Here is a 25,544-nt window from a genome sequence, read left to right as displayed (position 1 = left end):
TAATCTTTCTTTAAACTATATATAATTAACAGAAAAGGAAATATTTGTAAAGGGATGATAAATTTAATTTAAAATATTTTGAAGCACAGTTTGTTAGTATTAGTATTAGTAAAAAAAAAGTATAAAGAATATTTTAAACATCTTTATCTTTTCTAAAATGTAAATTTTTTTATTCAATACTGCAAATATATAGATAATGATGTGACCAAAGTACAAACTAGAATTTAACAAAATTAGGTTCCGTAAAATTTTGTTAAATCTAATTAATGAATCGGGGGAAATGCAAATTTTAGAAGCATTTTAATTAAAAGTGATTGAATTAATTTTTTATTTGTTATTAAAAGTTGAAATCATTTTTCTTCCTAAAAGCAATACCAAATGATTTTTCTAATACTAATCAGAGATTAATTGAAATAATTGATAAACTAACAAAATTAACCTTGTCATATAAAATACACAATTTTCCCAAATTTTATAATCACAGTTTGTAGGAAAGTGAAGGAAAAGCTGATTATAGAATTCCATTGTTTCAAACATAAAATAAGCTAAGCTGAAGCAAATCAATTCTGTTTCAAAGCATATTATACCTACTTTAAATACATATAACCACTCACCAACTAGTTTTTTTTACTCATCTTTATTCTGTACTGTATTTTGAAACATACTTAATACTTTTGAAAATACTTTTTAGCATACAAGGCAGTATGATTATTAAAAGATTTAATATTACGATAATTTTTTTATGTCTAAGTGCATGTGAGCAGACATTTTCACATTAAAATAAATGAGAACACCGTATTTTGCATATTAAAATATGGTTTCAAAGGCAAATCAAGAAAAATAGGCGTTTATTAGATATTTCAATCTTCAAGACAATAATCATAAAATATATAAGATGAGAAGTTAGATTTTGAACCTAGAAACGCTAATTTTTTTGTAAAAAAATTAATTCGTAAATTTTAATTTTTCTAAATCATTATATCGATTTCTTTGTGTTTCGATTATATATAATTAGTTGATTTGAACGTTGATGATAATTTTAAAACCTAACAAAAATTTTATCATAAATTTTAAAATAAAAAAGCATATGGAAAACTAATTTAAATAGAAAAAAATTGAGTTTAAATTTTTTAAAAATTTATATCCTTCAATGTAAGGAATAGATTTCTCAATAAAAAAGAGAAACTCTTTAAGATTTAAACTAATATTTAGATAGATAATATAACAATAAAAAGTCTATTTTCTTATATGCTATCAGAATTTTTAAGGCACGAAGGGCAACAACAAAAATCAATGCAATGTCCTAATCCACAAAAGAATAAAATACTTGCTATGAACATTTTATAAAGAAAATAAGACAACTTGTTCTTAGACGCTTTATTTGAAAAATTAAATATGTTTTTTTAGCATGGATCTCTGGTAATGCAAGTAAAAAAATATCTCAGATTTCCGTACCTATTCAGAAACAAAATGCACATTCAAATGAATTGCATAAGCTTGTTTTAACAGTTTTTCCCAAAAGCAAAAATGTTTGGAAATAAAAACATTTGACTAAAATCTGTGACAAAAATAGAAATTAAAAAATTTTGAGAAAATTATTTTTGTATTCTTAATAACTTGAATTGCGGAATGAATTTGTATTCTTAATAACTTGAATTGCCGAATGAATTTGCATTCTTAATAACTTGAATTGCGGAATGAATTTGCATTCTTAATAACTTGAATTGCCGAATTTTAATTAAAGAAGGACAGAAATTTCATTTGTCTTTCAAACTGAACCTGTGAATGCCAAAACAATATCTTTTCGTGGAGAAGGAGCCTTTTTCCGTCGAGTCTCAGCCATTTATTCTGGAAAATTAGACATATTTTTTCTGATTAATCTCAATAATATTTCTTTTATTTCTAATCCATTTATTATTGGTGTATTTTATTAATTGGTGTGTTTTATTAATATGAAACATGATCTGCTATTCAAACTGGAGTTATTTTAAAATTTCCTCTCAATGAAATCTAAAGCGTTTGAGCCTTCAAAATCTAGTATTTATATTCTAAATCTAAAAAAAATTATACATACCGCAAAAATATATTTATTGCCACGTGTTAATAAATATGAGAAAAATAAGATATTTGCTTAAGATTACAACAGGATATTCTTTCTATATTCAAAGGACTTTGTTTTTTATTTTGGTTATTACATCACTTCAGAAGCACCGAAACAGAATACTTATTTTACGAATTCATCTTGGCCTCACACTACTGTCTTTTACTATTAATGTTATTCGTAAAATAGTTTCATTTTTTTATTAATATTAGGTAATAATAATTAATAAAATATTATAAATTTGAAAAAGAACTTTGATTATTAATACAATATTAGAAAACCATTAAATTTAGCATGGATAATCTTTAGTCTAAATATATTTAGACTAAAGATTGTCCAAGCTAAATTTAATGGGTTTCTGATATTGTATTAATAATCAAAGTTCTTTTTCAGTTTTTAAAAATTCCAACAAAATGTATACTGTATAAATGCTTTTGTATAACTATTAAAACTTGTGCTCTTCTTTGCTTTCTGGCGAAGAGGAGTTTGGGATAAAGTTCTTCCTCTTTTCTATTCCTTAATTCATCTCATAATCTATTAATCTTATTTTCATAAGTCTGCATAAATGTTTAACATCTGGCAAACATCAATGGTCATTTTACATCACTTTATTTTTTTAGTAATAAAAAAATATCCTTAAATTCACTACAAATTTGTCTGTCCGGGCTCTATTTTAAAAATAGGTCGAAATTACAATTTCCTAAAAAAAGTATGCATCGGAGCATTTCTTTAAAAAACTTCGACAGTACACAACACCCCCAATATTTGTCCTGCCGAAATTACAGGTCAGCAGCGCGAGCTCGACGCCTCATTATTAAATAGCCCGTATTTGAGCATCCTTTTTTTTTTCACTGGCCAGTCACAGAGCGTACGGCCGGGACACTACGTCACTCTGGAACCTACGTCAGTGGGGCGGTACCTACGACCCTTCCAATCGATAACCGCCGCTGCACAAATCCACCCACCCCTCCGTCGACAATGAATCCGCCCTTCCCACCTTCCTTGCAAGGGGGGCGCCACTGCTACAAGTCGATTCGCGAAAGCTCTTTCTGGGGCGCAACCGGAGAGTGTTCCTCGGGAGTTTGTCTCCGCTGGATACACCAGGATGCGCCAAACGGTCTTGATCCTCGGTACACCCCCAGGCGCAACCTCCTGCCCGAAGAATGCCTTACCCTCTCTCAGACCCTCGCCTCTACCGACTGGATTACCTCACGGATTAACCACCTTCTCAGTTTTTGGATTACACTGCTTCTGGTGAAACAAATCGGTGGTGGATATACATAGCCCCAAGCTATATTGCATTTGTGTGAAATAATACCGAGTGATTTTGGTGTGATATACGCATCTTCCTACAGAATCGCCGAGAGCCGTGTGAATTGTGGTGGTGTGGTATCGAAGTTGATTTGATTGCGAGTCGTTTGTGATCTTAAGACTGTGGCGGGAAAAATTAACAATTCCTGGTTGGTTTGTCAAGGTATACGGTGGTGTGCGCAACAGTTCTATGGTGAAAAGTTTCGAAATCTTTTTTTTTTATTTTACATTCATTCATTAAATAATTTTTCTAGGATAAAAGGATTTAGAGTTTATTTTATTATAAAAGTTTCAATGCTTTTTGATTTTTATTATTCTGTTAGAATATTAATATGTGCATATAATATTTTAAGGAATTAACTTTTTATTTATTCCTATTTTAGGAAGTCTATTTTTTTAAGTGTATGGTATTCTTAAATAGCATTGCAAAACAAATATTTTCTGTCATTTTATAATTAATTATTTATATAAAAAATAATTTTTAATCTATGTTTGCTATTAAACTTTTAGAAAAGTTAATTTCTCAAAAAGTTGAATGTGGATTGATATATGCATTTGATGCCATTTTTAATTCGTTTACCAGAAATGTTACTTTGTCCCACCATGGACTTGAAGATCACTTGTTACTTTCGTCTGCTGAGTGTTGATCTGTCTTTTTTGGAACTGACATATTTTCGATCTAATTGGAAAATTCTTTCCTTGTGCATGACTGAACTTTTAGAAAGTTAATTCCACTTTAATGGAGATGTTGCATGAAAAAATATCTTGAGTCATTGCATTTCAAAGTGCGCGCATTTTTATCGCGTTTACTGCAGCCTAGACACTCTTGATTGAAAAACTTCTCTTTTCATTCATGTTATATTTAAAGTATCTTAAATATTACTTGACCATATAAGTGTTACAATCTTACTCAAACAAAATATTTTAATCTGAGAAGTATTACCTTGAATATTTTTTACTATCTGAATGTATTGGTACATTTATAATCTCTTAGCATATCGCTTCACAAGAATATATCTAAATGTTTTTCCACAAAATCCTTTATACAATTAAAGATGCAGTGATATTTAAAACATTGAGCTATTCGTAGTTAGATCTCATTTTTTTCTTAGGGCACGTCTGTTATTTCTGATAGTCTGTCAATTAGTATCCGCAGTTTGCTTCTTCCATGTATTTCTGTCTTCAAGGAATGAGATGCGTGCATTTATCAAAAACTGATAGAGCCGTAATAACAATCCAGATATTCTGGAGTGCTAGGAGAAAGATTTAACATTACTCTTACGTGTTTAACAAATAACTTCAAAGTACTTTAGAGCTCTGACTGAATAAGGCAAATTTACGTTATTTGCATTGTCTAAGTACTGTTAAATGATACATTGTGATTCCATTCATCTCTATGTTGTCTATCGTCTACTAAATTATTTCTCCGTATTTAAATGAAACGGAATTTAGAAAATTTCTCAAACGCATGTTTGGCAATTAAAAACTCTACAACGTTTATTATCAATATCTATGAACTCGATAGTCCTTGTGCTCTGATCCCTAGATGGCAAAAGAACTATTGCTTTGTTTGTGATAGACCAGAGACATTTTTTAAACTACTGTGAGGTGAGATACATCTAAGTAGATCTTTACCTTTATTATTTATACCTCGAATAATGGAGTCTGCAATTCCAATCTTCATTTTCGAGTTTACACTTCAGTCTGGTAATGGCTTCTAGGGAAGGCGTCATGTGCCACCACCGTTGTTTCTAAAAGACTCAGCGGGGGCTCACGCACCATGGACATAGTCCGAAACAATAGCAAAAGTGTTTCGCCGTCCGAATACTGCAATGTATATGGCAGTCGTGTGGAGCAAGCTGTCGATGCCTTCATGGATCGATTGGGAGGTCGACTCGGTGAATTGGAGGTTGAGCTCCGATACGCTTGGAGGGCAGTTGATCTTCTGTCCCAGGAATACGTCAAAATGTGGGAGAAGCTGGAGAGGCTGGAAATATTGCTCTACGAGCAGCAGAATGTCATCACTCAACTTATGGCTGTCATTAAAAACAGCGGGGAAGATCCAGAGGAGTATTTAAGCTCGGTAAGTGATCCTATTCTGAAGGAGAGGCTTCTCTTAAAGCATGGAGCTTCAAGCGAATTATCCGATAGTGATATTTTGGGTGCTTTTGGGACATCTGAGGATTCCAAATACCCGGGATACCAATACGCTTCTAAATACATGGATCCTTCGACTGCATCCGAGACGTCAGAATGGGAAGGAACTAGCCAAGGTAGTCCTGGATATTTTCATCCAGATCTTTTGCAATATCCCCGTCGAGAAATATTTACGGCATCGGACTACAAAAGGTACAGGGGTGCCTCTCCATGTATTAGTGAAAGAGACCTAGAGGAATTAGACCGCCTTTCAGCAAATTTGCATAAGGCCTCCACCTCGACTACCAGTACTACAGCTAGAGAAGTGTATAGGACATTAAGTAATATCCGTAACAGTCCTTTGCGTAAGCGGGACCATGGTGTACTTGGCGATGATCCCGCCAGCAGTTTCGATCCAGATAATGTTTCCCAATACAAATTGTCAGCTTACGACGATTTCGCTAAAGCGTCTGCTCTCATCACCGATGTCCATAATTTAGACAATACTGATAGCCTGAGGTTCACATCAGACTTGGTAACAAGTGCCAAAGGTAGCAATGATATCAGAGATAGTTACGGCAACATTGAGTCTTGGTCCGAGTCTTCTGCCAGTCCCAAAAGGAGCTTAGGAATGGGATATTACTCTCAACCCCCTATAGTAGTAGCTCCTACCCCACCAGATCGAAGCGTCAGTGAGGCCTCCAATTACACTGATGTTAATTATTTAGGACACACTGTAGAGGAAAGACAGAAGGGTCATGCCCTCACTCCTGTGACAGAAATAAGTCCTGAGTATGCAACGTCCGATACAGCTGGGAATGGTGAATCGCGGAGCCCTGAGTCTCTGCAAAAATTAGATGTTGTTTCGGATGTAACAACATCTCCTATGAGTCCCGGAGATCCTACGAAAACAGTAAAAGCAGAAGTTCATTTAACCGATAAAAGCAGAATTTCGGATGATAGCCCTTTTTCAGAAAGCCTTCCGAAAACTTCTAAACAGGAACAGTCTCAATTTCATACCACTGCAACGAATAGTGTTCAAAAGAATAAGCATCGACGTGGTAAAGAATTACCCCAAATACCGTATCAACCATGTAGGCTAAAAAAGTCCGAACTTTTAACTAGAACTGAACCAATTTACCAGAAAGGAAGTACTAACACGTTTCCTCCTCCGAGGAACCAAAAGCAAACTAAGAGTTCGTCCCCTGCACCGGGTCGACGGAAACTTCCTCAACCATATATTGATAAGTCAGGTAAGATAACTTATGATAGGTCTCAAGGTGTGAAACCTGCTACATCTATACCTGATACTCAGACTTTGCTACAGCAGAAGCAGTTTGAGTCACTTCCCTTGCAAGTAGGCGATCTTCAAAGTGTACCGATTCAATACGATTCAAGCCAAACATCTCAGAAAATTTTAGTCCAGCCTCATAAAGCAGATTCTCCTCAATACGAAAATGTTGATGTAACAGAGCTCTCTCCTGAGCAAAATGACAGTGCTAAATATTCAACAGAAAACCAACAAACTTGCAATTATGACAAAGTTCAAAATGAGCCTTATTATGTACAAGACGCAACTGATGACCAAACATATCAAGAGCTTCCACCTGAGCCAAATGATAAGCAATATTCTTCTAATTACTATCAAGATACCGATAATTCGCCTTATGTTGCCGAGACTTATATCGAACATAATGTGGATTATCAAAACTCATCTTATGTTGACCAACCTGGAGAAAGTGTAGAAATGAGTTATGACTGGAATTCTCAGTCGGAACAAAACTGGGATGATTCACAGCAAACGAGCTCTGAATATCGCTATGATAATGAAATGAATGTAGCCCCATCTCAACAACAGGAATATTTACAGCCTCAACATGATGAATATGGATCAGATGCATATGGAGAAAATTCTCAGGTATATAGTGAACCACAATACGCTGGTGCCTATCAAGAACATCCTTACGGAGATTACAGCAGCCAACCAGAATATTCGAACGAGACAGATTATCAACAAGCCGGTTATAACTATGCCACTGAAAGTCATCAAGATAACTATGGATATTCGTCCGAAGTTCAACAAGAAGATTACACCGGTTATGAAGGCAATCAATCACTAGGAGAACAGTCAACTGCAAATTACTTTGGGAATGAAGACGTGATGTATCCTGAAGACATGGGCGAACAGCAAGTAGATCAGTCTATGATTCCTCCAGAAAAACCTTTACGAGAACATGAAAGAGTGGCAAAAAATGAGAGATTCACATCATCTACTCTGCATAAAGGATATTCCCCTCAAAGAAGTAGCAAACGTCGCCGCCAAAGACAGTATTCTGATCCAGTTACTCTTTCAAATACCATTCTCAGTCAAACGCAAGTGACTTCTTCAGGAACTATCACTCAATCTACAAAAGAACTGTCTAGTTCTGCTACAAGTGTGGCGGAGGACACTTCTACTGCTGGAGGTGGAGGGATTCTTAGTGTTCTATCCAGTAAAGTCTCTAAGGGCTACAAAATGATGAGCATGCCAGTTCTAACTAAAAAGGATAATGTGATACCCACTTCCGCACCATCCACTACGGGTGGGTCTAAAAGCGGAAGCATGACCAGCCTTTTCAATATAGGGTCGACTTTGGACAGCTTCAAGCTGGGATCCAGGTCCAAATCTCGATCGGATAGCGTCAAGAGCGAAAGCGAGCTATCCGTTTACGAGGAGCCTCAAGCTGATATAACAACTTCTTATCCACAAGAAGAACCTCAGGCACCACCACCGCCTGTAAGGGACACCTATTCAGCACAACAACCCAGCGTTGAGGAAGATCACGATGTCTTTTACGGAACTGAAGATGCCCAAGAAGACCCTTATGCAACACAACCGGATATTCTGGAATCTGAATATCAGGATCAGAAGGAGAACGATTACCAGGAGGAGAATTACCAGGATACCACCGAGTATCCTGACGACTACTATGAGACACAGGAGCTTCCAGAGGAGGAGGAAGAATTTCCTTCCTCTGAGAGGACAGTGACCTTTGCTGAAGAATCTAAAGCGGAAGAGCAAAAGCGGAAGAAGAGCATCGCGGCCGAAGAATTTGCCTCCCTGTTCCAGACTGTTTCCAAAGTCAGGAACCCGCCGAGGCAGCCTGAGGACTCGACCGAGTCCGGTGTTCTAACGGCCAGCGTGTCCAACGAGTCCGCTTTTTTCTCCTGTGTCAGTGACAGCCGGCAGAGCTCCATCGCCCAGTCCGAGTACGGGAGTCTGGGTTCCATGGAGTCTGTCGTGCCCAATGATCGAGAGGGTGCCAAACAAGACGGTGGATCCCTGGAATCGTACGGCGATCGGGGTCTACAAGACGGAAGTGAAGAGGTACAGCAGCAGGTGAAGGAAGAGCCTGTGGAGGAGGGAGAGGGTACCGCAAAGAAGGGCAAGAAAGTTCAATTTGAAAGTCGAAGCCCTTCAGGCGGAGAGGAGGAAGGCGCCGGAGACGACGCCATAGACGAGGATAAGTCGAAAAAAGCTATCGGCAGCACCAAGAGCAAGTGGATGAAATTAGCGGTTCGTATTTTTACTTTCTTTTAATCAAATGTTTTTAAAACCTGATATCTTATCAAATTCTTCTGGTTCCTTTTGAGATTGTTTTCGTTTACAATAATGGCCAATGAAAAGCTTCTCTCTAATTTTTGTCATATACATGAAGATGGTACAAAAAATGAAAAAAAAAAAAAAAACCTTATGATGCATTCTTGCGTTTACATAGCAAATACATAAAAAGTATCTTCTTATCGATCTTATTCGCTCGATTTAAATTTATATTGTTATATCCATAAAAAAAGTTAAATGATGCGTTTTCATTTGCCATTACTATACGCATAACATTAAATCATCATCATAACATCATATGAAATTAAATTCCTTGATCTCTTTAATAAGTTAAAACCGCACGCGCACACACGTATTTGATTTTTCTTCTATCCAATATGTAACTAGACTAGAGCAGGAATTTGAAACTTGAAAAACCAAATTCATTATATGCTATGTTAAATCCAATTCTTCTCTCATGGTTATTACAGCTAAAAGTACTCTTTATTTTGCATTTAGTGTTCACTTGAAACATTTAACGCTTTTAGAAAGAAAGAAAAAGTTTTGATTACAGGTGCAAAAATTTTATGAAAGATTTTCCAAATTCTATTTCAGTGCACTTGAGCGTTCCTCTTTTCGTTTGAATATCATTTTGTTTAATTCACATGGGATATATTTTTGCTAGCGGAATCGATTTTTTTAAGTCACAGAATTACACAATTTAAGAGTTACTTACTGAGCGTGAATGTTGTGAGCCAGCTGTCGCTTCAAAACCAACGGGATTTGCAGACTATTGGGCTTATAATTAAGTAGCAGCTATTATCATTGTAAATGATATTTAATGTATCCGAATCAACATACAAAAAAGAGGAAGGACTTTAAAAAGATATTTTATCTGCAAAATAAAGAGATATATGTATGCAAATAAAGAAGAGAAAATACGGCTGAATTTATCTCTTATTTTTCTACTAAGTCAAAATTTTCATCTAAACAAAATTTTGAACTTATACTGTGGAATCGCGACCGATAACCAAAGAGAATAATATATAATGTAATTTAATTAGCATTTTGAAAGTATAGGCATGTGCCACACCTAATTCCTTATTTCAATGAATTATTTTTTTTTCACTGATACCACGTCGAATTTATCATTTGATGAATATTTTTTATGGATCTAATATTTTCAATTTGGAATTCTTTTCGATGACACAACATCTTGTATACCCATCTCCAGCAAGAAATAATCAAGCTTTTCTTCATTTTGAAATTATATAAAAAAAAATTGTTAAAACTGACAATATTTTGCAGATTTTCACCCGTTTATATTCTATGTAAATAAAATTTACAAATAAAAAAAACCTATAGTATGAAACAAAACTAAACTATAGTATGAAGCATAAGAAATTTTTTAGCGATGTCATGATTTAGTGAACTCATAGTATGAAAATAAAAAATTTAGCCACATTCAATGATTTCATTTTTTTTTAATTTAAAATTATATTTTCATTCAGGAGAAAAATATTATTTTAACGTTACAAACGCTATTAAGTGAAAATTTTATTGATATCATAAACCTATTTATTAATTAGTTTCGGAGATGTAAATGGCGGTCTATAGTTGAATTTTGTAACATTTAAAAAAGTGGTTAATAGGAAGAAAATGAGTTTTCATCTTTTTTTAAAAATTCATTTGATATTCTCGTTTTAATTCTCATTAGAATTCTTGTAAAATTTTACATAAAAATATTGATTCAATAACAACTAAAATTAAATAATTTTTTAAAAATGCGAATTTGCGTGCACTTTGACAAATGTCAAAATCAAACATATTTTTTATTTTGTATATGTCCTTCACACCACATAATCAATAACAACTTATTTGTTAGCGATGAATATAATCTTTTTGTGGGGTGAGTAGTTCAAATACTCTGTAATTTCTTATTAAACATATTACATAACGAGAAAGTAAAGCTCACGTTTTAAGGAATAAAAATGTATTTATTTTCAATGTTATCGTATTATCGAGTTAATTTTTTTTTTTTTTTTTTTTGTAATCTTTTGTAATGCCGATTTTGTAAGAGAAAAGATGGTAAATGTCATTCATTTTATTTTGAAACTGATTTATACCTCTAAGTTTACAAAATTGTCAAAGAGCTATCACAGTACAATACTTGACTCCACAGCTTGTCATTTTACCATCTTGATGCCACAGATCGAAAACTGTTGTTTTAATTTTCTATAAATGTCCAAACAACGACAACTTTATATTCCTATTTTTGCTGCGTTCTTCGATGGAATTTAATTACTAAAATCTCCTTTGAATATGTTTTTAGTCCAAAAATTGTTGAATTAGGGTGTATGTATAGGTTATTCATTTATTGATTCATTTTTGATTTGTTTGTTCGAAAAAACAAAGCTAAATAAATTAAGCTTAACTGTGTATAAATGACTGATGAAATGAGTGCGATAATAAAATACCATATTCGAATAAGTAAAAATAATTAATATAATCAGTATAAAAAATATATATTTTTGTGATAAATTGATGGTAAAAACTCATGTATAGATTTTGTCCCAGTTTTTTTCTGCCATAATGAACAGTAGATAAAAGTTTTCTTAGCATATTTTTACTTTTTCGCATACAATCTGAATACATATTTTCCTTGTTTAGCTGCATATTTTCCTTACGCGTTAAGTGCTCCCCAATGGCGAGCTACGCATTTTTTTTTTTTTTTGTAAATACATCAAAACAAAGACAAATTCAATGTATAAATGAATGCACATTTTGCGTGTCTTCCACTTTGCCTGTTACTTTTGAAAACATGTTGAAATGAAAGTGTATAAAAAAAAAAGGAAATCCTAACTTTAAATAAATAAATATAATTCTTGATAATATAATTAAATTTAATTATATTATCTATATAATTAATAAATATCAATATAATTAAAGTTATGAAAATCGCATTGATTTAGCTTAAATTAGACCCTAAACAAGACAAACGTCTTTCCTAAAAATGAGTTTTGTTTTAAAAAAATCTTCAATTGTGATGTAAATATGGCATACCCTATTTCAGGCATCTCAATTAATACTTTTTTTTCTTTCAATTATTGATGGAAATAAAACCAAAATCATTGCGAAATATAATCTTAAGACATGGATCCTGGAAAAAAGCAATGAGGAATCTGTAAACGTGGTGCTTCATCCTCTAGAGGTCAAAATTTTTGGCTATTATAGTATTCTGTTTTAATATGCTTCGTCTGGAAGAAAGTAAAAGAATGAAAGCATAGTAATTTGATTGAAAGTAACAAATTAATAAATATTAACTTGTTGTTGCTTTCAGCTCATGTTCTTTGTAACTTTAGAAAATTTATGAAAATAGTTTTAAATGAGGGGATGAAATGTTTTTCGATATTTTTGCCCTATATGTTTTGATTTATTTTCTTATTTAACTGTTAGAGTGCTTTTTTTTATCTATAAAATTAAAATAAATTACCTAACTGAATGCTCTTTCACCATCCTGGCAACAAAAAAATCTTGTTAAAATATTTGCGATAAATGCGACAGAATCAAGAAAAATGACTAGAAGAGAAAACCGACTACTAACAAATTATTATTGGCTTATGAAATGTAGAAACGGGTTAGTACTGTTGCTGCTGGGCATTAGGTCATCAAACATTTAGTTGTCCAGGCAACGAACGCATGGCTTCTGAGTTTTCCTAATCTATTCAATCCCCACTACACGTCACGCTGTCCACAATTCCAAACTGTTTTCAAACTATAGTTTGCTTTTGTAGTTATTTTATTTTATTATCATTATTATTTTTTTTAGTGTCCTGTGCGCATTTTGAATCTCTCTGTAAGTAATCAGCTTGTTTCCAAAAAAAGAAAGAGGGCAAACTCCCGAGTGTTGAATAATCTTAAGGGGGGGAAGAGGGAGAAGTGTTTTTTTTTTTTTTTTTTTTTTTTTTTTGCAATTAGGGAATACACAAAACTTGGTGTTTCAGCTTATATGTTTGGGAAAGACATCAGTTATTTCAAAGGTTTGCTTTTTGTGAAGATAAGGCGGCTTATTTTATTCTTATCCGTCTTTAATCTAAAATTGTACAGTTGCATCGATATTTTATTAAATTAAGGTGTATGTACACACTTGAAACTTCGAAAATCGTTCAAAATATCGAATATTTCTTTTATTGCTTAATAATGTTCTCTGATCCTTTAGCTTTCAAACGATACCAAGATGTTGTCAATATTTGAAATATTTCTCAAGTTATAATTATTCTTCTTGAGGTGCTTTCATTAAAAACTCTAGTCACGGTGTTTTTAAAACTCATTTTATGAAGATTGATATTTTCCCACTATGTTGCTTCATTCAAACAATCATAACTCAACAAGAAATGAACCAAATACAGTTATTTATATATCAAAATAATCTGTATGAAATAGCGGATGTTTTGTGCCTCAATCAAAGTTATATTTATAGATATAAATTTTTAATAGCTATTTAAAAGTTAAAATGACAGAAAAAATCTCGCTTTTTCTATTCATTGTTGATGAAAAAATTGTTTAAAAAAAACTATACATTTTTATAACTTGTTTGAGGCAGACAACATGAAGACTAATATTAGTCATCAATTCCAACTAGAATTGTGTGTCTGTACAAATTAGAATTTAAGATATCATGTTTCAAAAAATAGGCTAATTAGCTCATTAAATATTATTTAATTAATAATTAGTGTAATATGGTTTTTTCTCACTGAAATGAGTTTAAACATATATTACTAACCTACTGTGAAAAAACTGGATTTTTAAAATTAAAATTATAAAAAAAATCTTCAAGTGTGTACGTACACCTTAAATTTCAATAATTAATAAATGATTAATAAAACTATCGGCTTGCTACATTTTTGGATTCTGGAAAAAGAGCTTTTAATTAAAATGTAAGCTGAAAATTATAGCTTTCAATAACTTTTTTTTTCCTACCTTGCTATTTTATGTGACTTTTGTAAAAAAATAAATTTAAAAATTTTTTAAAAAAACCTCCAGTTAAGGAATTTAGAAATTTAATTTTGGTAAAATTGTTCGATCATTTTTATGTGGAGTGATAAAACATCAAAGCTATTGCATGTATTTTTATAAAATTTATATTACATAAAAGCAAATACACTACAAAACCTCAATGGATTTCCATACTATGGGCAAGATAAGAGAGAGAGAAAGAGTAGTTGACCGTTGTAATTGTGACCCACTCATTTCACTTCTTTGATGGGCATAATGATGTTGTGAAATTGACTTTCACTCCACTGACGGGACATATTTCCTACGAGAGGGGATCATTTCTTCCCGTTTCCTGTTGTTGAGGCGGCGACCGGTCAACTACACAAAATTCTTTGACAAGTCAGGGATACCTCAGATATGGTTTATGTTAAAAGAGATTTTTTTGTAGCTTTTTCAAAAGTGTTTTTTTTTTTTTTCAGTATACCTAATCATTCTTCTAAAAAATAGTGACGTAGCGCTTGTCAGTGACAAATCCTGGTTCTTCATTGATAAAAAAAAATTTATAACAGTCGTTCGCTAAATAATATTTTGGATCTTGAAAAACAATCTCTTCCGTAGTTTGAAATGGCGAAAACTTTCATTTTAAAGAAAGCTGACCAAATTTTAAAATCAACAACATTTTATTTTGTAAAATTCTGGCTTTGAATACGTTTGTATTATTAAAGAATTCTATCAAATTTAAGTAGTCAATTTTTAGGCATTTAGCGCATATATAGCAGTGGAAATAAGAACCGCGCTTTAGGAAGTGATTTGTTTTCAAAATGATCTCTTGACTAGAATAATCCAAAAAGACTTTAATTCATGAAATGCCTCTCATTTTTATACAGATTACATGAGCCAAAGGACTGCGAAACCACGAAAAAGTGAAACTATGAATGATTTGGACAGGGCCCCTTTCCAAAATGAGCAATTCAAATAATATCAACTTTATAGTTTTATTAATTAATTAAAATATTCAAAAAAATATGGGTTATTTCATTGTTATAAATATTATGGAATTTTGAAATCACTTTTTCTCAAATTCCTCACCAGATGGCACCATAGATACGGAATTAAATTTAATGGAATGAATCGATTGATTGATGTAAAAAAAAATATCAAAACAATAAATTACCATCGCAAGCATACAAAATTCCAAAAGTTTGTCGGAAATTGAAAATAAAATCGATTTCAAAATTTCATCGTTGCTATCATGAAATAAGTTCATTTACAGAAAGTATATAAACAAAATTTTTAATCATTGCGTAGTGTTATATAGAAAAATCGATCCTCAAAGTTTCGCGAATGCATGATTTTATCATCATCATCATCATCATTATTCTGTCATTCAGGAAACAAAAATTTCTTTCTTTTCTCTTATCAAATCATTGAAGTGCCGGAAGAGACAGAAACTTCTGCGCGCATTTGAAAAAACGGGGATGGATTCGAATCCTTTCGTTTCATTCATCATCTAAAAGGAGACATTACATTTAAGCGAAATTTTACGCATCGCATTAACTGTTTGTGACACTAAGAAGGAGAGAATTTCTTCTGAGAATAAAAGGAATATAAAATTGAACTAAAAAAACAGCAAAATCTTTTTGATTGCATTCATGAGTTATTCTTGCAATCATTAAAAACTGTTTAAGATAGTGAAAAAAAATATTATATCAACATAACGGTTCTTTTTATATAAATTCCGTTTTCTTTTGTTTTGATAAAAATAAAGATGAACAGATTTATTTTTTTAAATTGATTTTAGGTTCAAAATATTTTTTCGCCATTAATCTGTAATCCTATTAGAAATTTTTCATTATTATGTTGATTTTTCCAAGTGCTCTATATTAAATCTAAAACACGCAGAAAGTGCATTTACCATCAATCAATCTGAACTCCCATTAGCAAATTATTCACTTTCTGCTTAGCTTGAAAGGATTGTTGATAATTTATAAGCATTGATTTTTTAATGTTTTCTATAAGGCGTTTAAAATATTAATTCTCAATTTATTGATTCACCTTTCATATTTTCATCAATAGAGAATTTTTTTATTATTAATAATACATAGATGTTTATTACATGAACAATTAAATTTATTTTTAAAACACTTTTTTTTTTGCTATATTTATTTTTATATTTGCCCTTTCTTTTATATACATATATTTACAAGGACCGAAGATACTTTGTTTTTGAACTTAGTTCGTTATTTGTGAGAATATCAATTCAAGACAAAGAATCTTTAAATAAGAACTCACAATTTGTTTTTAATATTCCAGCTGAAATAGCGAAATTCTTTCTTCCCCCCCCCTTTATTTAGGTTGCTAGAGAATACGATTTGTCTATGAAGTTGCCTATTCATTTCTTATTGCCCACTCCTTAATTATTCATACGTGTAATTATACAAACAGTAATAATTATTTTTAATCTCATTTCTGAGACTAAAATAACTGATAATTAAGGATTGGCAGGAGAGATGGAATCAAGGGGCGAACTACCTATCAACATTTTAAAAACGTTTCTGTTAGCCGAATCGAGGGTTATCTTAACCGGGTTATACACTGGACATGGTGTATTTTCTGAACATCAAAGCTGTTTCTTTGACGAAAGTTCGACTTCTCAGTGTGGCACCGAAGTAGGCTCTAAAAATCACGTGTATCCTATACACTCAGAACATGGACTCAGATGGGATCAATATGCGCTTTCTCCTGAGGATCCTTTGTTGTTTGCAAGTGTCCAATATCATCGAGTGTTGTTTGTTCCTTCGTGCTAAGTGGGGTTGCTCTTCGACGGCCCCATCAAGTTTCCTCTGGCTAGGTCGTGATATTGATTGAATGTAATTATGTAAAACCAAGGAAACAAAATACTGAAACAGAAAGTTTGGTACTACGGAAGTAATGAAATCTTAATTGTTTCATGGCGTAACAGTAAAAAATGGATCTAATGATAAAAATGGGGCAACCTATAACGATACCAATTTTACTATTAATGAAGAAAAGTGAAATTCTAATCATTTAGTTATATAGCTAGTCCATTTAGCCATTATACAAACGGCAGTACTGGCAAAAGAAGTAAACACGTTACCAGAGGATACAAGCTCCGGATGTACTCGAATCGTAGTTACTTATTGGTTCGCTTCCTGTAGCAGCCCATAAGCTGAGAAAAAATAAATGACTCAGATACAACATCTGTGCCATGTTTCAAGAAAAGATTCTTATTCAAATTTAATTCCTAGTTGAATGAATAATGAAATATTCTGCCGGAAGAGGCATGAAAGAATTGCAAGAAAGTAGCAGCTTGACGTCCTCTCATTGAAACTGAACCCTCAACAGCTCCACTTGTGTTCCATTTCCTTCCCGTTCAGTGGGTCAGTAGCGTTTCCGGATAAATGACTGTCATAAGAGGAGCCACGCCCTCGCACAAGGGAATCGGAACCCTTTATCGTATGGATTTTCCTTGAATCACAAATCACGTGCTCTTCTTGGAAATGTTGACCATTACCATATTTGGCGGAGAAAGACCGGAATGCATTGGGAATTCAAATATATGTTTAGTATTTAACAATCCAGTATAAGCGAGATGCGAAAGAAAGAAAAAAAAGGATTATCCCATTCATAGAAAGTTTAACAGCGTGTAAATATTTGAGTTAGCTTTAACCACTTAACTGTTTCGACCTCTTCGGAAAATGTATATCTAATTTGTGTCGGAAAAATGTATCACTTATTAACCCTTACAGATAAACTCGTCATAACGCAAAATGTTGTACATTTCCCATGACGAGTATACTCGTCAAAAACAGTCAACTGGTTAAAAGAAATGTATTATTTTTTTATGTTTATTAATGTAAATTTCAAATTAAATTTTCAACTGTTGAGCTGTAAACGTTTTAAAAACTTTAAAAATAAAAAAATATTATAAAAAGCATAAAAAACAACTCTTCTATTAGTATATTTAAAAGGAAAAATATTTAAAAAAATCGTAAAAGCATTAGGAGCTGGTTTAAAGGCTTTAAAGAAATTAGAATTATAATCACATTCATCATGCATTTCCATTTTGCACATATTTGAGATAGTAAATAATAAAGATAATAAATAATAATAATAATAAATTAAATATTCACATAATATTTATTGTTGCTTTCCGATTATTTTCTTCGCTTCCAATTTTAGAAATGAGACTTTTCACCCCCAGATTTTTAATAAAAATAATTTTAATATTATTATTTCTTATGACATTCATTGAGCCTTCTAAAAAGGCGTAAATCACTGAGGTTACAAATATTCAGTAAAAAATGAATATTCGTGGAACAGAATTTATAATGTTCATTATTTATATACTTGATTTTCTATTTGAAAAGTAAATATACCCGTTTTTTTAAATAGTATTCCTATTTTTATTATATTTTCAATGATATTATAATTTTTTTATTTTAATTAATTTTTATGTATGTCAAAATAAAATCATAAAAGCGTGAGCTTCTAGAATAAATGCTCAAAGTAAATTGGTATGTTTTGCATTTATAAACTTAACATTACTTAATTAAGATAAACTTATTATTGATAATAAGCTTCTAAACTTAAGATTGCTTAATTAAGATAAGCTTATCATTATAATAGCTTCGTCCCGTTATAGCATTATTTGGTTTCCATTCAAAAAAAATTAATTTAACATTTATAATCTTATTTTTTGTACACCAAAGAAAAGGTATCAAAAACTTTTTTTTTTATTTCTACTGTTTTCTTCTTTATATTCTTAATATATTGTATAATTCATAGATGTAAGTATTATGGAATCTAAAAATTCATATTTCACAAATTCTCCTGAAGAATTTACCTACGTGAAATCAATTTAATGATAATTAAGATCTCTACAATTATTAGAATTTCCTTTTATCATCGAGAACCAATAACTGTACAGAAATTCAGAAATACGATACGGGAGAAAATACTTTATTTTTAATAAGATGACATAATACGCAATATGACAGAATAGTTTTATTATGTGCTATCGCAGCTATCTTTAGTATAATAGAAAATTTCAAAAATTCGCGTAATGAAATTTGTAAACGAGAAATACATCAATAAATGGATCTGTAAAAATTACCTCAATATAAAATTTTGTTTGGTGAACTACTTTTCATGAAATTTTAATGCTTGTTATTTAAATATTTAGTTAAATTAATTTTAAAACTGATTTATAATTTGTATTATAAATGCATGTTGCAAAAGATGTTTCCGCCGAAATTTTCTAAAAAAAATTGGAGCTTTTTTTTTTTATTACAAAAAATTCTTTGAGAGAAAATACTTTTCTAGAAAAAAACTAGACATTGATTGGAAGAATAAATGTATGGAATATTTTTTTTTTTTTTAATTTTTGTATCTGTGAGCGATTTTGCTTCTATTTTTACAAATCTTTTAGAGTATCAGTCTTTGTGTCTAATTGGTATCTACCTCGATCTCGTGTGTTGTTGTTTCTTATGGCACTTGCCATGGACAAGCCCGATGTTACGAGTACAGCGATTTTAAGCCGGAGGGGGAGCGTCTCTTGTTTTTTTTAGTAGCGCCAACTAGGGCGCCAAGAGTACGACTTTGCTACTCACGCATCACTCATTCGCTTACACAACCCCTTTTAACAGGAGGGCACATTCACACATCTCGCAGATAGTGCAACGGAGGAACAACCATGCCCAAACCGGGACTCGAACCCGGGACGCCCAGATCATGGGGAAGACGCACTACCCCTATGTCAGGACGCCGGCTCGGTCTCGTGTACTTATTCTAATGTAAAGGATACTCCTAACTAACGTATAGGTGTTTAGGGCTCTACAGTATAGAATATACTGTCCAAACGTTTTACTATTTCTTACACATACTATTTAAGCATTTGATAATTGATTTATAAAGAAAAAAGTTCGCATTCGTTTATTCTTGTCGAATCGTAAACGAATTCTCGTCCTGTTCTTTTTTATTTTTTTTAAATATATCTATTATAGTATTGTTTTTGGACCTCAAAATAGTCGTTTTATAACTGTGTTTAGTTGAGAATATATAAAATATGTTTAATGGAGAATATTTTTAAACAAGAAATGATGAAAATCTATGTCAAATAAAAAACTGTTACTTCTGTTAAAAGCAATTCTTTAATGCAGAAATTTTGTTACAACCATCTTTTTCGTGAAATCGCTTTTAAAATATCCACTCTGTTTCAACTGGATTTTCAACATTTCACAATTTGTTGAAAGATATATTCATACAAGAACTTTTTTTCTGAGTTTTGGAATTTTCCTTCATTAATTTGTGTAATCTGTAATCATTGTTTCTCATTGACATGCAGATGTATTAGTGGGGGCATTATTTGATACTATCCCAAGTGCCTTGAGATAGTATTAAAAGTTCTTTATATTCACTAAGATTTTGAAAGCATAATTTCAATACGGAGAATATTCATTATTTTGGTTTAAAATTAACATCTAATTGTCGACACTGCATTCATCCTGATCTTGTGAACACCTTCAGAAAGATGCGTCATATTATGAATATATACGCGTGATTAAAGCAGTACCGTCTAGGTGTACTAAGTCGACTCCGTTATGATGATGTTATTCTTTAAGTTATGATTTAAAAAGAACTTTTAATAAGATAAATAAAAGTATAGTTTTTTACAGATTATTTTGTACAAAGAAGATGTGAACACAATCATTTACATCACATCATATAGCAAACTAATGTGGCTGAAACACGTGCATATCAACGGAATGAACACATTTGGATGTGAAAGTTCATTCCTTGCTTAAAAAAACGATAAATACATATCAAAAACATCATATACCTTTTTTATGATATTAATAAAAATTTCCAAGTTGATTTTAATCTTTCCATTAATTTTCATGAAACGTAACAGGACAAACACTAAGTATGTCAAGACCTATGTTAAAATGATGCAAACAAAATTATAATTGGATTGGATCTTTAACCATAAAATTTGGATTAACATAAGGATTCTGCCCTACTTTAGGTCATTATTTAAATTTATTTATTAATTAGACTCTATATTTTATTGCTATGATTAACAACACAAAAGAGAAAGATTATTTCTAAAAAATAGATTACAAGATTTACAAAAATTCTGAGAATAATTCTCTAAGACAATAAATTAACTATACTGACTTCATATATTTTTATTTTATTTTTGTACTGACTGAATTCACTCGCATGTCGCTCCCAAATAGAAAGTAATGAAAGTAATAATAACAAATATAGAGTAATTGGAAGTATGTCACTATTATGTCGCGCAATATGGCATTGGTTAATCGACGTTGAAATTTATATCCGCTAATCGTAAATATAAATTTCAAAGAATGATTATTCCATCCACGTCTCTGAAGCAACATAAGTTATCATTCAGTTTTGTGTTCTCCTTTATTTGATTCTATTGATTACTTCTTCTTGGTTCTATTTAATTACTTATTTCAATAACATTTTTAAGAAACCCGAGAGCGTTACTTTCTTTCAAAGCATTTCCCCAAATTCGAGCAATTTTCGGGTGTATTCCAGTCTGAATTCTGGCTTCTATTTCATTCGAAAGTTTCAATTGACTGAATTATCTGACGAAGTGTTGTCGTCTGCCCGCTCCAGTAATTCCCTCTGGAATTCCTATTGATTGGCCGAGTTCCGCAATTAACGGACTTTCTGCCTTGTACACGACTGTATCTGTCCACTATCCCGGGAACACAACCATCGATGATCCAAAATGGATGCAATATTTCAGCAAAGAAATTCCAAATGTCTTAATTTATACCTCTCTGGTGTTTATAAACTTTCTTTGGTGATATTTCCATAAAACACCGTTTCTGACAATTTGGCTCTTAATAATATGAGATTAAGCAACCCTTAATTTATCCAAGCATGCACATAAAAATGTTACCAAAACCGAAAAGGACACATTTCGATTTAGTCATTGTGAATATTTTGCAACAAAAAAAAAATGTACCTAAATATTTAAATCATTGACTAATTGTATATTTTTGAATTTTTCAGCAGTAGGCTACACAATGGCACTGATAAATTACTCGAAAATTCATAAGAAACTATCAGTCCAAAAGCAATCATTTTGAAATTGAAATACTTCATATATTACCTGAACCAAACTAATAAAAGATACATTGTATTAGAGCTATGCTACTACAACTAAACACAAATGAACTTAATCAAATTAGAAATAAATATTAAGTTTAATGCAAAAAAAACAAAAAGAAAGATATGATGAATCCGGCCTGAATACTTTCTCAATAGTCACCCTCAGGCAGGGTTTCAAACCAGAGATTTTTTCTGCTAGGGGTCTGACTTTTTGGACGAAAGAAAAAATCAGAAGACCTCACATTTACATTACATTTTACATTATATATTGAACTGTCGAGCATTAAAAATGCATTAAATACATTAAATGTCCGTTAACTTTTTACATTAGAAGAGAACTAAAGACAAGAGCTTTGGCAAAATGTCTTTAATAGAAGATTGAATGACTGGAGTTTTTAAGAGTTCTTCGATTTCAATTTCTTGGTCAGTGAGTTCTCGCCATAGAGTACAGGATTTGATCACGTGATTTATAGAGCCTTCTTCGGTACCACACTGGCAAGTCGAACTTTTGTCAAAGAAACGGCTTTGATGCACAGAAAATACACTATGGCCAGTGTGTACTCGGTTAAAATAAAAATAAACCTCGATTCGGTTAACAGAAACGTCTTTAAAATGTTGGCAGGTTGTTCTTCCCTTGATGGAATAATTCCATCTCTCCTGTCAATCATTAGTTATTAGTTTTCTCATTTCTGAGTTGGATTTTGTATTGATGGAAAGAGCTTCTTCGGCTAATGTATCTGATTTTTCGTTTCCAATATACCCCTGATGAGCTCTGATTCAGAGATCATCAGATGTAAAAGCATATAACAAATCTCTGACCCCCTTAATTTCTGATTCACAGACAAATAGATTTAATTCCGAAAATGATTTTTTTTTTTTCTGATTCGACATGCTTCAAACTTTATTCAAGATTCCTTAAAATCTCACGGTTAGATTATTTCTCGACTTCACATTGCTTTTTCTTGTAATCTTAGCATATGGAAAAGCAAAAAAAAAAAAAAAATATTCATGATAAATATTGTTTAGTAACTCTAAAAATTACACCTTTATAGTTCTTTGTACTAGATAAATTGAATTTTTACCCAAAATTCAACTTTTATTTTTGTCATTTAAGATATTGTTATTATATGTTCATTATAAAAATATTTATTGATAATATGATTTTGAATGTCGTCATCTTAGATTATAATATGTTTTGATTTCAAATATTATCGGACTAGTTATAAAGCTCATATATCTTATATCTTTAATTCGTATGGCCAAAGATGGCCCTTGTGCCAAAAAACTCAAATAAACCAACCAACCAACCTTATATCTTTACAATAATAGAAAAACTCTTTAGTTTAATGAATTTTTTATCGAATTCATAATTTTTCCGTCTGAAAAGGAAATTCCTCTTTTAATGAAGCATGATAAGCTCATTAGCTTAAAGTCTCATGATTCTTTCGCGTCTGTTATTTTATTCGCAATAAATATTATTTGCAGGATCATCGAAATTGATTGGATTACAAACAAAAGAAAAAAATAATAGAAATGTCTGAATTCATTTTTTTAAAGATTATTTATGATTTGAGAATGATTATCATATTAAAGATAAATCTGAGTCATGTTTGATTATTTGCTGAAATGTACTTTTGTTAACTTTTGGAGATTTTTAAAAGTTGTTTGGTGTAAATTATGTTCCTATTATAATTAAGAATATAGTTGATGACGATTTTGTGTCTTTGTAATATTTCTATTAAAGTATTTTTTTACGTTAAAAATATGAAACTGGAAAATATTTTTATCGTGTAAATTTTATCTGGGTATATCAGAGTTCGAAAAAAAAACTATAACTTTTAATGCAGAAGTACGGTATTATATAATTGGTTCAATACGTTTCAAGCAAATATCAAATAACCATAAATATAATTTGGAGTTAAAGGAATATTCTGGAATTTTCCTCTTCCTCTCATTATACTTTTTCTTGATTTATTATGCTTACAAAACAATCCAAGTTGATATCTCATGCTCAAATTTGTTTGGTGATAAAAATACTCCAAATACACAAAAGAAACTGAAAAAAAAATATATTGTAAACATATTTGCTTTTAATACTACCAATCTTAACATTTCTTTGCTTAATCTACCTCTCTTTCCTAATACCTTTCTATCATTCAATCCGCCATGACGTTATTAAAAGAATATCGAAACGAATGGAAATATGCTTCTTCTTCCATTCCTCCCCCCCCCCGAAGAAATTATTCCATTTGCCATCTAATCCTACATAAATATTCAAATACTCAATAATAGAATATCTTATTCTAACGCAGAGGAAAGAACAATTAATTCTTAAGACTTTTGGAGAAAATATCAAACATATGCCCTTTGCAATTTCTCCTTACCTATGTCTCATCATAAGACATAAAGGATAGAAAAACGACTCTAACTCATAAGCGTACAATCACAGTAATTATTATTTGGGATTAAAGAGGAATTATACGATCGAAAAATATTTCCGTTGATGCTTTCTAGAGCTGATTAAAGAAAAGTTTCCCTTCTTTCGAGGGCATATTGCTTTCTGTGAGGCTGACGAAGAATCTCCTGGTTTGCTGAGATTTAAAGAGCAGTGCTGGTGAAAGATGGATTTTTTAATTCGAATAGAGGATAATAAATCTTCTTTTAGACTTTCTTGTTTTCCGATAATAATTAATCTTCAGTCCTATTCAAATGTTTCTTTGTCAATTATTTTAAAGATTTGACAATTTGAAAATGTAAGTGAGAATACATTTGAATTAGTGAAGTTCGCATATCTAAATATGTTAGATTTTCTATTCATTTTTCGAAAAAATGTAAACGATTGTTTACATTTATTTCCTTCATTTAATTCATATGCAAATTATTATTTATGCGAATGTACAGTATGTAAATATTCTCCCTGGTTGAGTGGTCTAGAATATTCCTGCGGATATATAAAAATACTACAGCTGAGTAAGTCTTCAGTGGCAATTCTGCCTGTGTAAAGTTCTACGGCAAAATAAATCAGTTTAGAAATCGAATCTTATTTCGTTGTTCATTTCTATATGACAATACCTTAAAATGGCAAAAGTTCAACTTCAAATAGGATATATATTAATCGGGTGAAGTAGTTAAATTTTATCTTAGTTCATGAATTCCAAATTTCGACCAACTTTTCAGAAACCGAAACTATAGCAGTTGGTTTCATTTTTGAGCACTGAATTTTTTTCCGATACGAATAGCAAACTTTTTTTT

At 31.5% G+C, this 25,544-nt stretch overlaps 1 protein-coding gene across 5 annotated transcripts in view; it reads left to right on the top strand.

Moving 5' to 3' along the window:
• The window catches only part of LOC129972515 (protein unc-13 homolog B-like), a 496,213-nt gene that overhangs the window by 305,048 nt on the left and 165,621 nt on the right, over positions 1 to 25,544 (top strand). For 3 of the 5 annotated variants that reach the window (XM_056086674.1, XM_056086673.1, XM_056086672.1), the window contains exon 1: positions 5,178 to 9,104. The exons of the other annotated variants lie outside the window; for them this stretch is intronic. In XM_056086674.1, the coding sequence (XP_055942649.1) occupies positions 5,193 to 9,104 (3,912 nt within the window). In that variant the 5' untranslated portion in view covers positions 5,178 to 5,192. Of the gene's footprint in view, positions 1 to 5,177; positions 9,105 to 25,544 lie in introns of those variants that run through there. 5 annotated transcript variants of the gene reach the window in all.

Source organism: Argiope bruennichi, chromosome 6, assembly GCF_947563725.1.
Source record: "Argiope bruennichi chromosome 6, qqArgBrue1.1, whole genome shotgun sequence".
NCBI lineage: Eukaryota > Metazoa > Arthropoda > Arachnida > Araneae > Araneidae > Argiope > Argiope bruennichi.
The sequence above is the reverse complement of the archived record's forward strand: the minus strand, read 5'-3'. Positions and strand labels throughout refer to the sequence as shown.